Source organism: Periplaneta americana, chromosome 1, assembly GCF_040183065.1.
Source record: "Periplaneta americana isolate PAMFEO1 chromosome 1, P.americana_PAMFEO1_priV1, whole genome shotgun sequence".
Classification (NCBI taxonomy): domain Eukaryota; kingdom Metazoa; phylum Arthropoda; class Insecta; order Blattodea; family Blattidae; genus Periplaneta; species Periplaneta americana.
In genome coordinates this window covers 148903685-148919029 of record NC_091117.1, presented here as the reverse complement: position 1 = coordinate 148919029, position 15345 = coordinate 148903685, and the positions used below count along the sequence as shown (strand labels likewise).

Genomic DNA, 15345 nt, shown 5'->3' with positions numbered 1-15345 from the left:
GTCATTATTAAAATAATACACACATAGTTAAGCTAACAGAAAATCCTTTAGCAGTTTAACAAACGTTTATATAATGATTCCCATACATTGCTGACAACTGTTCAAAATAAACTTACTACAATCTAATCATTAATTTATTTATATTGCCCTTAGAGTTCTTAAATAGTAAATGACATTTACCTCGTCGTAAGAAGACTGCATTTCGAACTTTAGTTTCGTTATTAATGCCTTCCTCACTTCACCGAACTTTAGTTTTGTTATTAATGTCTTCCTCACTTCGCCGACCTTTAGTTTAGTTATTAATTCCTTCCTCATTTCGCCGACTTTACCTTTAGTATCGATATTAATGCCTTCCTCACTTCGCCTAACTTTAGTTTCGTTATTAATGCCGTCCTCACTTCGCCGACCTTTAGTTTCATTATTAATGTCTTCCTCACTTCGCCGACTTTGCCTTTAGTTTCGTTATTGATGCCTTCCTCACTTCGCCGAACTTTAGTTTCGTTATTAATGCCTTCCTCACTTCGCCGAACTTTAGTTTCGTTATTAATGCCTTCCTCACTTCGCCGAACTTTAGTTTGATTATTAATGCCTTCCTCACTTGGCCGACCTTTAGTTTCGTTATCAATGCCTTCCTTCACTTCGCCGATAATATGAGTGTGGGTATCAGAATGTTTAACATCAAAGAGACGCTTAATTTTGTACGTTGTTGCCCTTACATTGATATTGCATATTGCATTATTGTCGTCAGATTAGACAAGATACCAGCCCTCCCAAGAGGGGTTAAATCCTGAACCGACTATCGACGCACTTCTCTTCATTCCTATTCAAAAGAGTTGAGCACAAACGATAGTACACCATATGAATGAATGAATGACTGATGGAACGCATAATCCAGCAATGCCTGCAGAATATCATCGAACAGACGAGAAGAGTTGATGATTGCATGCATTCGTACACCACCACAGCCTCAGCAACAGAGAGGAATGGGGGGTTCGCCCTGGCCAGACACAGGGCAGGTCAGGACGCCCTAACTCTCAAACGCTGTGTTGAAATGATCTGGACTACATTTCCCTTTTCTCTATTTTACAACTATTTCCCTACTATTCTATCCTGTATTGATTTACGTAGGCCCTTTTATCTTTTTTTTCTTCACTTCACTCCTAAATTTCCTCTTTTATTACCTCTTTCCATATATTTATTTCTATAATACTCCAACAGTTACAGTATCCCTGATACTACTCCCAACCCACAACATTGAAAAACATGAAGTATACATCAAACAAACCACACAAATACATAAACACACCTCGCTCATTGTCTTCATGAGCAACACTTGGTGATTCATTACGTTCGATAACTCTGTTAATGTGAAGCCTAGGCCTACTCATACTGGCACTGTCATTTCCATTGTTGATGGTTGCAGAAGTAACAAAGTTATGCATCATGTGTTGAAAACAGCACATTAGATTATTTGAACGTATACATTACAGTGAAGCAATATATTATATCGTATTAGTAATGCCAAACTAACCTCATAATACTGTGTCGTCCTGTTTTTAATAATCTTTATGTCATCTGAAAATATTCCTATAGGCTTAATTCATTTAATTTTTTATTGTTGATCTTCGACGCCAGTTCTACAATGTACCTCATGACATCCTTTCATACAGCTTTATAAATCTATAACACACGTTAATTACGTACAAAACAGCAATACGTTATCAGTTATCGCAATATATGTTTTCTTTAAATGAAACCAACCACGAAAGTTCACTTGGTTCTCTTTAAATAAAAGAAGAGAATGGTAATGGAATTTGATTGTTGGTTCAAATGCTCACAGATGGAAGCACAGCCTAGATATCACCACGGACTCTGGATATCACCACAGCCTAGTATATACAGTCACGAAGATTGAGTTGTGAGGGTACTAGGAGTAATAGACTGTGCCGGTACTATTTCGCATTGTCTGTGATGAGGCGATAGTAGCGATCCTAGTGGTTAGCAACTATCTATGGATGCATATTCCCTACGTATTGAGCTTCGTGACTGTATATACTAGACTGTGATATCACTTTGTTTCATCTAATTAAATCATGGTTCGAGTTTCAAACTTTAACAGATGGATATGTCTGAACAATGATAAAAATGGCGTTTGGTTTCTTTTATAAGTATCAAAGCTGTCCAATTAATATTTATATATTTCCGATAAATCGTGTGTTGTAAGATACCGTCAGATTTTATGTATATTTATATCGACAACTAGTCGTCTTTGGTGGTCTAGTGGTTATCGTGGTTCTTACTAGTCCAATGTTCGCAGGTTAAATACCGGCTCATAGTGATTGGCTTGCAAGGATAGTCATTTTCTTCTGTTGGATTCCTTTGAAAATTGGGAATCAAGTGTCGTAAAGTAAGTCATCTAGAAAAAAAAAAAAAAAAAAAAAAAGAACAGTTTCAGTATGAGAATTGCTTAGGCCTATAACTTTCTTTAAGATATCCTGGTATACATTTTTATGTTTGAATTTAACAAAGAAGTGTTTATATTGATACTATATATTGTTCATTATGTTACATGTTATCGGAGAGCTTTGAATTTTAGAAAAGACGTTACTTGAATTACTGAACCTCTTATGCATCTATTACTAACCTAAACGATTCACATGGTTGTCTGATAGCTGCTTTCGGAAGATAAAGTTCTGTGTATTGCGGATAATTTCTTATTGAATTTTCTTTATCTTTATTGCCTTAGTTGAGATTTAAATATCGTAATCATATTTTTATTAATTTGTTATCTTTAAGATAATGTTTATACTTAGAATTCTTTTAACACTTGAATAAACATTTCCGTTACCATTTTTCAAGATTAGAAACAGACCATTACTTGCTTTCAATCATCTGATGGTTCATTATTTTTTAGAATTCAGATAATAAAGCCATTTTTTGAAATATATTCGATTACGGTTCTTCACAGTCTCTTCTTATCTTTCCGAAGTAGTATGAGATTAATGTTGTTTCAAGTACGTACCTGAGTCAATTATTTTTTCGAAGACATATTGACTATGTATTTAGTTTATATGTTTTCTAGTAAAAAGTTTCCAATCTATTTATATTTGTGTTTTTCAGTAGGTATTATCCTAGGTCATATATACCCAGATAGCTCGGCCTTGTAGGCTTTGACGGTAACAACTTTTGTCAGGGTTACTATGCTGCCATCTAGTTACATAAGGAGTCACGTCATAACTTCCATTTGAATTGCATTACCGACTGCACTGCCATCTCGTGTTCGTTTACTGCGGACGGATGGCGATCCTGGCGGTTATTCTCTTCAAAGTGCTGCCGATTTTAACATAGGGATGTACAATCTGTTACATAATATGATCTAGGGTATTATTAAAGATTATTCAGGAGTAACTTGGCTCGCTTAGCTTACACTATATCTCATCGAAGGGGAGGGAGTAAGTTATTACGATCACTTCGGTTTCTCTCCCTTTATACATCCAGCATTTCTCCATTTTAATTAATGATCTTCTCACTGCCCATGCCCTTGCCATTTAAAATAGTTGATAATATCTCCGAAGACGTACGTTAAGAGGTCTCTTGAAATATAGCTTGTCCAAGTCAAGTTTGCGAGTGGGGATATCGGGATGGAGTGTAGGGGCAAAACACAGTTGCCACATAGGTCACTTGACGCTCAGATTTCAACGTGTGCACATCGTTTAAAATACACTACGGAGCGCACGGATTTTTTGTCCTTGTCTTCAGATAAAGGCAACAGTTACGCTGTCTCCCAACCCCCCCCCCCCCTCATGCAACTTTCTCTCCTACGCTCACGCTTGCCAATCAGAACGCCAAACCTCACTGTCAAGCAGAAGTAGAAGTACAGTCTATTTCAAAGCGTCTTAAATTGTTACCGCTGTATGAACTGAAGCGCAGTAGGAAAACTTTGCTGTCATATGAGACTGTACTGGTCTCCTCTCGTTACCGCCTCCTGCGCCTCCTTTCACTACAGAACTGCCTCCAACTTCCCCTCTCTGCTCGCAGACCTAACTTGGTCGAGTTGTAGTATTTTTACGATTTGCTCAGATAGGTAGTTGACTATATCCGTTCATATGGTTAAGATCTCATGAACAAATAATTTTACTGTGCTAATATTGGGAGTTACTAACAGCTTGGTTTGTAATATTTGAAATAATATAATTTATTAATATGATTAGATTTCTGGTCATATGTTCTGTAATATTCTATTATTTTAGTATGGAGAGGTTTATACTCATGTATATTGCAATATCCGGGCTACACGACTACACCTTGCAGTTATAGAAACCACTCACTATCTCTCGTGTAGTCCGGATTTGTGCGAGGCGGACCTCGCACCTCGCACGTCGCATGCGTCGGTTCAGAAAAACCAAGGCTTTAGACCTTACACACACGATAGATGTTAAAGCGTGTATAAATAAACTATACAAAATAATAACAGTAATAATAATAATAATAATGACAGTAATAATAATAATAATAATAATAATAATAATAATAATAATAACAGTAGTAATAAATAATAACTCAGTGGTAAATATAGAAATGTACAGCGTTTTATTGTCTTCTCATGTTATTTTACATTTAAAATTTGAACCCGTGTCTGTTAGTAGAAACATGGTGGATATTGGTTCACACTGCATGTTGCAGTTCAAACTCCGGTTCCGTCTTTAATCCAGTCTCTGTATGCGGACACTTTAGTGTATACACCAGGGAAGTTCACGTGACCGCAGCCTGCGCCCCATGACACGATGCCTATGAGATGTCCATTGGCAACCAGAGGACCGCCAGTATCACCCTGTTGAAGTGGCAAGAAACATTACATTGGTTTAACAGCGATGTCGAATTTAATGTCTTACGAATATAATCTTTTGAGTTTCAGCTCTGTTTAAAATTATTATAACTAGAACACTTAAAATGTCATCGTACTCGTATAAATAAGGAAGTAAACTAAGTACATTTATAACACTTAAATTTAAATTATAATTGTTATATTATCTGAGAAGTAATAACATGACAAAGACTTAAACCAACAAGTAAGAAATATATATTTTCATTTCCCTTTTCATTGGCTGTTTAACCTCCCTTGTGATAGATCTTACATACCAATGCAAACTGAGCTGAAGATAAAGAAAATAATTTAAAAGTATTTCTCATAAATGTATAATGAGTTACTAACATTCAAGTTTAGTGGTAAAGTAACTCAAATATCATAAACAATAAAATAATATCGTATTAAATTTAGAAGTAATAAACCGAGAGGTTATAGGAAAGCACACTGAGCTAAATCTAAAGGAAATTATTTTGAAGTATTTGCAATATACAGGGTGAGGTGATTTACGAGGATTTACCGTCCTTTACGGAGCTTATTCCCGTTTCGTTAGTGGAACGAATTGCTGTGAACGCATGACCTTGGTCAGCGTGCAGTCAGCAGCCAGCGCGAGCGCTACGGAAATCAAAGATAGCCGTATGCAGTTACGTAGCGCGACAAGTGCCGTTCACAAGCGTGCGACCAAGTGTACTCAAGCGGACGGCGAATTTAAAAAAAAAATGTGTTGTAATCTCTCCAAAACTATAAATTAGGATACAAAATTGAACTGCAAATAATTAAGTCGGTGGAAGTGGTGTGATTTGTAGGATAATTGTCATGATAAGTGCATAAGAATAATGTAATTTTCTAGTTAAAAATTGAAAAAGATATCTGTACGAAGGAGTTCACAGAATATTTATAGCTTCGTAATACTTGCCTATTAAAAGAAATGATACTTCTGAATAGTTCATTGTCTATTTGTATTATTCTTTTATATTCAAACTGAAGAAAAGCGTATTTTACAAACAACTTTAAATTAGTGTAACTCTGAAAATATTGAGAATAGGAACTATATTTGTATGACATTTTTTGCTCAAAATGTCTTCAGAAGTAAGCTCCGTAAAGGACGGTAAATCCTCGTGAATCATTCTGTGTAATGAATTATAAGCATTCAAGTTAGATGGTGAAGTAATTAAAATAGAATAAACAGTGAAATATAATCGTATTAAATTTGGAAGTAATAAACAGACAGATTATAGAAAAGCAAACTGAGCTGAAGATAAAGGAAATACGAGTAAAAGTATTTCCCTTATACACTATCTACCAAAAATTAATTGGGCACTGTTTTTTCCCCTTTAGAACCTCGTGGTACCACCTCTTGTTGCTATAACAGCAGCCACCCTGTCAGGCATGCTCTCCACTAGTTTGTGTAGGATATACACTGGAATGCGTCGCCATTCCTCGATCTGGTTGGCGAGTTGGTATAGCACTGGCCTTCTATGCCCAAGGTTGCGGGTTCGATCCCGGGCCAGGTCGATGGCATTTAAGTGTGCTTAAATGCGACAGGCTCATGTCAGTAGATTTACTAGCATGTAAAAGAATTCCTGCGGGACAAAATTCCGGCACATCCGGCGACGCTGGTATAACCTCTGCAGTTGCGAGCGTCGTTAAATAAAAAAAAACATAACTCCCGCACATGGCACTCAGTTGGGCAATGGAAGTTGCCCGCATCTCCCGAGACCTTAATCGCCGATCCAGTTCTTCCCAAAGATGCTCAATGGGATTGAGATCAGGACTCTGTGCAGGCCAGTCCAACCAGTGAACATTATAGTCTGCATACCACTGCATAGTAGCCATGAAACATGGGGCCAACTTCGATTGTCCAACTGAGTGCCATGTTGCAAGAGGAATGGCGACGCATACCCGTGGATATCCTACACTAACTAGTAGAGAGCATGCCTGACAGGGTGGCTGCTGTTACAGCAACAAGAGGTGGTACCACGAGGTTCTAAAGGGGCAAAAACAGTGTCCAATTACTTTTTGGGAGATAGTGTGTAATGAATTATAAACATTCATGTACAATGGTGAAATAACTAAAATAGAATAAGCAGTAAAATAAAATCGTATAAAATATAGAATTAATAAACCGAGAGATTATAGAAAAGCAAATTGTGTATATTATTGATGACAAACCGAATCTGAGAAAATAAATTATTTTACACTTTGGATTATCCTGATGATGTGATGATAATGGTGATGTGTTTGTGTTTAATGATCAGAGGAACGTCCACTACTCAGATTTTTTGCACTGCAGTATTTTGTTTCTTGCTTTAGACTTCAGAGGACTGAGAGGAATCTCCCGAGACGTCCTGAAGAAATATCAGTAACCTTAGTAAGATGGCTTGCAGAGATATGTCCGTAAAGAACCTGATGGAGAGAAGTAGCTGACCAGTAATTCTGTCTGAAACTCATTCAGTCTGAGATATGAATCTTTTATGTGCCACTGAGACAACTTACTGTAGATCCTAGCTACTCACACAATAGCATAATATTATTACCTGGCAGGCGTCTACTCCGCCTTCGTTGTACCCGGCGCAGAGCATATTATCCGTGATGCCACCATAAGTAGCGTAAGATGTGTTGCACGAATGGGCGCTGACGACAGGGACGGCTACCTGCTTCAAAATGTTGCTCTGAGCGCCGCCTTCCTAGAGTAGGGTTCAAACAAACGATTGACATTCAAGAATTGATATCGTATAACTCTTTTTACAGCATATTATAATTTTCACACAGATCGTCGGTTATACAATAGGCATATATACGAAGTAGAAGTGAAATAATCCTGCAGATTGAAAGGGACGATAAGGTACACATAAATGAACAGAAAACCTATATTACGTTTGGTGATTAAATGCATGGTTAATTAGAAAATTGAGTTGGAAGTTTCAGCAGTCTGGCAACATCGGCGACTCTTTCTTCTCGTAATATAGATGTAAGAGGTCATCGAACTCAGGTCTGTCTGCTTTAGTGAACTACCTCCCAAATCCCTTTCTGGCTGTAATGTTACAAGCTGGTCGCGTCTGACAGTTTCTTCAAAGTAGTGGTTTTTAAATTAAATTTATACGAAAACTGTCCACGCTACTGAAATCTTTTATTAGATTTGCTGTCGATATACGCAAAAATCGCGATCCTTCTGGCAATAGTTTCCGAATAAGAGGGTATTAAACATTGGGGGAGGGGGGGTTTCTGAGAAAACTATGCACTTTCCACCAATACGGCATTACACGTTTTTGTTACATACAATATGAACTATTTGCTCTGAAAATCTGGCTATTTTACTTCAACCCCGTTCAGTTTTATTGAAAAACAGCCTGTTAAATATACATGCTGTCATTAGAGGGAAGGTAAAAATAGTTTCAATAATAGAAGAGGAAACCAGGAACAGGAAAACTAGCATTGAACATACTGAGGACTATGTTGAAAAGTAACGAAGTGTTTGTAGTCTTATTGTACATATGCAATTAATAAAATAATTATTAAGGTTACTTTTTGACTCTCACTCGTGTGTGTGTGTGTGTGTGTGTGTGCGCGCGCGTGCGCGCGTGCGTGCGTGCGTGTGTGCGGAATGGAAATATAAAAATTGGAAATTTATCCTTTGAAGAGGTGGAGAAGTTCAAATATCTGGGAGCAACAGTAACAAATATAAATTATACTCGGGAGGAAATTAAACACAGAATAAAAACGGGAAATGCCTGTTATTATTCGGTTGAGAAGCTTTTATCATCTGAAAGTTAGAATTTATAAAACAGTTATATTACCGGTTGCTCTTTATGGTTGTGAAACTTGGACTCTCAATCTGAGAGAGGAACATAGGTTAAGGATGTTTGAGAATAAGGTGCTTAGGAAAATATTTGGGGCTAAGAGGGATGAAGTTACAGGTGAATGGAGAAAGTTACAGAACACAGAACTGCATGCATTGTATTCTTCACATGACATAATTAGGAACATTAAATCCAGACGTTTGAGATGAGCAGGACATATAGCACGCATGGGCGAATCCAGAAATGTATATTGAGTATTAGTTGGGAGGCCGGAGGGAAAAATACCTTTAGGGAGACCGAGACGTAGAAGGGAAGATAATATTAAAATGGACTTGAGGGAGGTGGGATATGATGATAGAGAATGGATTGATCTTGCTCAGGATAGGGACGAATAGCGGGCTTATGTGAGGATGGCAATGAACCTCCGGGTTCCTTAAAAGACAGTAAGTAAGTAAGTATTCATTTCCAGCAAAACAATTTTGCACTTCTGAACAAACGAAAGAAGCAAGAGGCCAAGACTGGATACAATAAAATTAAAAAAAAAAAAAAAAATAAGACGGATGAATGAGGTAAAGGGACAGTAGGAAGAGAATAAGGAAGAATAATTAGATAGAAAGTTATAAAAGTAGATAAAGAAAGCGCAGATATAGGAACTATGTAGAAATATATGAAAAAGAACAAAACAAAAGAACGAGATTATAAGGGAAAGTTAATAAAAAAGTAAAAGAGGGCGCTGCAGAAGAAGAACATAGAAGACTACAGCAGGAAGAGTGCGAGATGGAGAAGGGGAAATTAAATGAAAAAGAGAAGAAGGGCACTGCGAAGAAGTAATTAAAGCAGGAAAAGAAATATAGCAGAAAGTACAAATCGAGATGAAGGAGGGAAAGTGGGCGAAAAGAAAAGAAATAGGACGCTGAAAGAGAAGAAGAATATGGAAGTGGAAGATAGCAGAAGATATAGGTCGAGATTAAGAAGAGAAAGAAAATTAAAAGAATGAAAATTGCAGAGGAAATAAAAGAAAAAGAAGACAGTTGAAGATAACAGACCATTCAGATCGAGATTGATAAGGGAAAGAAAATTATAGTAAAGCAAAATCTGTTTGAATAATAAAATAATAGAAAGAGTAAATACCTTCACTTATCTTGGCTATACACTATCACCTTATGATGAAGTAGATATTGCTGAAAAAATATGTAAATATAATAAAACAATGGGGATCATTAATAAAATCATGAAAACCTCACTAGTACAAAGACACACAAGAATAGGCTTGTATAAAACCTTAGCACAGCCAGTATTAAGCTATGGTAGCGAAGCGTGGACTGTGAAGAATAAAGATGTCAGTAGAATAACAGCAAGTGAGATGAGGTTTATGAGAGCAACAGCTGGATATACTCGCTGGGATCATAAAAAAATGAGGACCTAATGCAAGAACTTCAAATAGAACCCATTATGCAGTTCATCAGCAAATATCAACTTCAGTGGAAGGGTCATCTCGAACAAATGAATCGATGCAGAATTCCAAAAGCACTGCTTCATTACCATCCATATGGCAAAAGATCTCTGGGCCGTCCAAAGAAGAGGTGGACTGAAAATTCTAGTTTGAGACCGTAACAGGCCACTTGGCCTAATACTTGTTAGGAAGATGATGATGATGAAAATAGGACGCTGCAGGAGGAGAAGTAAAAGAATGAGAAGGTAGTGCAAGATAGCTGAAGGTACAGATCGAGATTAATAAGGGAAAGGAAATGAAAATAATGAAAATAGGGCGCTGCAGGAGGAGAAGTAAAAGAATGAGAAGGTAGTGCAAGATAGCTGAAGGTACAGATCGAGATTAATAAGGGAAAGGAAATGAAAATAATGAAAATAGGGCGCTGCAGGAGAAGAAGTAGAAGCATGAGAAGATAGTGCAAGATAGCTGAAGGTACAGATCGAGATTAATAAGGGAAAGGAAATGAAAATAATGAAAATAGGGCGCTGCAAGAGGAGAAGTAAAAGAATGAGAAGGTAATGCAAGATAGCTGAAGGTACAGATCGAGATTAATAAGGGAAAGGAAATGAAAATAATGAAAATAGGGCACTGCAGGAGGAGAAGTAAAAGAATGAGAAGGTAGTGCAAGATAGCAGAAGGTACAGATAGAGATTAATAAGGGAAAGTAAATGAATATAATGAAAATAGGGCGCTGCAGGAAAAGAAGTAAAAGAATGAAAAGATAGTGCAAGATAGCTGAAGGTACAGATAGAGATTAATAAGGGAAAGGTAATGAAAATAATGAAAATAGGGCGCTGCAGGAGGAGAAGTTAAAGAATGAGAAGGTAGTGCAAAATAGCAGAAGGTACAGATAGAGATTAATAAGGGAAAGTAAATAAATATAATGAAAATAGGGCGCTGCAGGAAAAGAAGTAAAAGAATGAAAAGATAGTGCAAGATAGCTGAAGGTACAGATAGAGATTAATAAGGGAAAGGTAATGAAAATAATGAAAATAGGGCGCTGCAGGAGGAGAAGTTAAAGAATGAGAAGGTAGTGCAAAATAGCATAAGGTACAGATAGAGATTAATAAGGGAAAGTAAATGAATATAATGAAAATAGGGCGCTGCAGGAAAAGAAGTAAAAGAATGAAAAGATAGTGCAAGATAGCTGAAGGTACAGATAGAGATTAATAAGGGAAAGGTAATGAAAATAATGAAAATAGGGCGCTGCAGGAGGAGAAGTTAAAGAATGAGAAGGTAGTGCAAAATAGCAGAAGGTACTGATCGAGATTAAGGAGTGAAAAAAATGAAAGTAATTGATGTTGAGTGATACATGAGAGATGTAAAAGGAGGAGGAGGCAGTGGAAAGTACAGTTAGAGATTAAGGAGGGAAAGGAAATAAAAATTAAGGAAATAGGATGCATAGGAATAGTTGTTAAAAAAGAAGAGGGTAGTTGAAGATAAAATGTGGCACAGATCGAGTTTAAGAATGGGAAAGGAAGGAAAAAATGGAAAAAGGGTGCTGTAGGTGGGTATTATTGGAAGAAGGAAATGGAAAAATGGACGTAACGGGGGTATTGAGATGAATTCAAGAAGAAGACGAGATTTTAGAGAGTATAAAGTGAATGGGAAGAAGTGAAACAACAAGGGTAGAGTTACAAAACGTAAGGTCAGACGAAAAACGAAATACAACAAGAACAGAAGAGGCTGAAAAGAAGTAAAGTGGAAGGCAAAGTTATTCGTAGAAATAAAAGATGTTAAAGGAGCTCGCGACTAAATAAAATTCATTCATTCATACTTTTCAGGATTACTGCAAACGCAGCATTACTGAATCTTCGCTCTTTTCCACCTTTTCTTAGTCTCCGCACACGATCCATATAATTATCTTCATGTTGTCTGTCATCTGATATGTTATTGGACTTCCTAAATAGAGTAAGCTCTGAAATTTTTGATGACATAGCAACTACTAGGAACACTTCCCAGATCTATGGAAAACATAATTAATATAAATATTCTTTATCTGCCTAACTATTAATAAATACTTTATTGTAAGTACTTACGGAAAGCCTAGAATTCGGTTTTCAGCATTTCTATGGGAGGTTGATATTTTTTCCTACGAATAATTTATAAGTTATGAGTTCGAAACAATGTGTGGTGGTGTTATAAAAATTTTCGAAGATATATTAAACACACGACAATGAAATCTGTATGTCTTACTCGGATTATTTTCCGAACTTGAAATAATTTGAACACATTGATTCTAGTTCACATTAACAGTTTGTTTAAAAACTTAAAATTGTTTAGTCAACACGTTAAAAGTGTTAAAATTAAAAAAAAGAAGATATATACCTTAGACAAACGACCCGTTTCGACGCCAATTAATAGAATTATTAAAAATGTTGTTCCAATAATTGTTTATATTATAATTCTTGACGTGTGCTGCGTCATCTTCAGTGTCTTACGAACTACTGTTGTTCCCGTTGATCTTGAATTCTGCCATTTGCATTCGTCAGTTGTGGGGGTGGGGGTGTGTTGCTCTTATGGTGTGGGTGGTTGTTTGTGTGTTATGTATCATGATATCGTACAATGTGTGGGTATTGAACTGTAACTGTGTATTAAGTATAAGTTGTGGGTGTGTTATTGTATGTTATTGCGAAACGGGTCGTCTGTCTATGGTAGATAACGTTTTTTTTTTTTTCCCGGTTTAACACTTTTAACGTGTCCACTAAACAATTTTAAATTTTTAAATGTGAATACCTCTTCTGTAACATCCGTGACTCTAATCAATTTGTATAATTTTACTGTAATTTATTCCTTTTCTTCAGAAATTACGGATTGAATCATTAATTTTCGTAGGCATTTAGCTAGCACATAATGGCAGATACTATTATTCTTCAATTTCAAATAAAAACCATTACTGATAATTGTGAGTGAAATTGTGAAACTGTCATTTTCAAGTTTTGACAATTAGAATCACTCAATTCTGTAGTGTTCGGGTAAAAGTGTATGTCATTTTTTGTCCAGGTGGAATTTCGTTCCCCAGATGAACACACAAGTTAAATTATAAAAGTGGGTGTGCAAAAATCAAAGAATACCAGCAACTGATGTGTTTTATTTGTGTAGAAAATTATTTGTAATAAGGGTTCCAAGTTTAATTTTCATTTATCTCTGAACTCATTTTTATGACTTATCTCCCATTACCCAAACGCCACAGAATTTTTCGTTTGAGAATATTTATCTGAAAAAAAAACTTAAATGAACTTTGTACTTGATGAAAAAAGAGATATTTGAAGTACAGCCATACCGAGATTGTGCCCCACCCGAGGACAGTAGCACTCGTCCCATCCGACACGTTGCCTTCCTCCAGAGCGATGCTCTGTACGTTGCTTCCGAATATGACGCCCGTGCTCAAGCGGACGACTGCGATGTCATTGTCCATAGTGTTGAGGTCGAACGACTTGTGCCTGAGGATCTGCGAAACCTGATACAGATTCCCGCCTGAAGAGCTGTACGTGGAACCCACTCTCACCAAGTACTCCCTGGCGTTAGGTCTGCAGTCAGATTTAAAATGTGTAGTATAGTGAGAAATGCACATACTTAAGTTATGGAATTGAATTTACGGGAGGGAGGCACTATGGTTCAGCTCTGCGTCCTGTTACGCTCTTGCTCTAACCCTCAAGCTAGGCGCATTCCCAAACCCACACCGGCTGACTACACTAAGGTTCGCTGCGTACCCAGGTTTCGAGCAGGCAACCCCACTCGTCCCTAGGCCAGCTCCCTCCGTGCGTCGCCAGCCAGCGATCGGGGAATGCTATGCAATGATGACATGGTGACGAAATGATGTAGACTCCTAATATGGGGAAAACGGGAGAGCCCCGAGAAAAACCCCAAGTGGAACCATGTCCACCACAAGCGTTATTGGATTCTTACATTGAAAAATCCCAGGCCTGACGGGATTCGAACCGGCGCCGTCTACGTGACAAGCCCGAGGTCTGACCATTTAGTGGTAATAGTTAAGCTAAACAACTCACTCACTCCACTCACTCACTCACTCACTCACTCTCTTGATTGTAGCATCAGCTTGCAAAAGACATGCTTAGTAAGAAATAAGTAATAAATTAACAAACACGACATGTATTAGACCAGGGCCTGGCAACTGGAGCAAATATGAGCAATGAGCAGTAAAGACTCTAGGGAGCAACTGAGAGCGCGGTGTTGGCTCTGTTATGTGGTCAGAGGTGAATTAATACATTTGTCTGCAATGTGGTAGTACTTTGAAATTAAACATAATGCGATCCATTGTTCCAAATTCTTGAAATGATATGATGTGATGATATGATATGATATGATATGATATGATATGATATGATATGATATGATATGATATGATATGATATGATATGATATGATATATTTCGTCACAGCACTTCTTTACATGTAATGGTGTACCTCACATTTCTCGTATTCGGTGCCACCATTGACACATTACAATAACACATTATTAGCAGTACACGTCTACATAAATACTCCAATTTATACTATGTACAGTAGTGGCAAAAAAACCGGACCGACCATTGTAGCTGATACAAAAGAATCCTGTGCTGTGTATTGTGTCAAACTGTGGTAAACTCAATATGGATAGTGAAGCCAGAGGCATGTACTGCTATTTAATGTACAAATACGCAGTTATCTTTGCCATTGTTGTACTATTAATGCCAGATTAAAATAAAACTCTCAAAGTTTTTTCGTCTGTAAGTTTGAGGCACTGAAGGAAACAAAAGACGGTAAGAATCGAACAAATGCAATAAATTTCATTGTTACAACTAATTATACAAGATGGATGTGCTTTGTGACTAACAAAATTTGAATCTGTGACTCTGGAATCAGCTACAAGGGTCGGTCCGGTTTTTTTGCCACTACTGTACCTTTTTATTACTCGGTCTAATCTCCCCTTCAATACGTCTCCTCCATTTCACTTACTATTCTCTATTTGTTCGTTAATCCTAATTATACCTAATATTATATACTACTTTCCACTCCCTTCCCCCCCCCTCTCTCTCTCTCTAACGAATATTCACTAAAACCTCAATTTTACTTTTTCTATAATTTATTATATTGTATTACTTGTTCTTTGACCTTTTCTCCTATCTTTCCCTTAAATTCCTTTACTGTTCCAATGTAGTACTAATTTTATGCTGACACTTGTTCAC

The 15345-nt window shown here is 37.0% G+C and overlaps 1 protein-coding gene across 1 annotated transcript in view; it reads right to left on the bottom strand.

The window, feature by feature from the left end:
- Positions 1-4567: 4567 nt before the first annotated feature.
- Positions 4568-15345, bottom strand: part of LOC138701925 (trypsin-1-like) — a 28182-nt gene continuing 17404 nt past the window's right edge. Inside the window, exons 4-6 of the mRNA XM_069829296.1 lie at positions 13440-13686; positions 7402-7551; positions 4568-4831 (exon numbers count right to left, since the gene is read on the bottom strand). Coding sequence (XP_069685397.1) covers positions 4685-4831; positions 7402-7551; positions 13440-13686 — 544 coding nt within the window. The 3' untranslated portion in view covers positions 4568-4684. The remainder of the gene's footprint in view (positions 4832-7401; positions 7552-13439; positions 13687-15345) is intronic.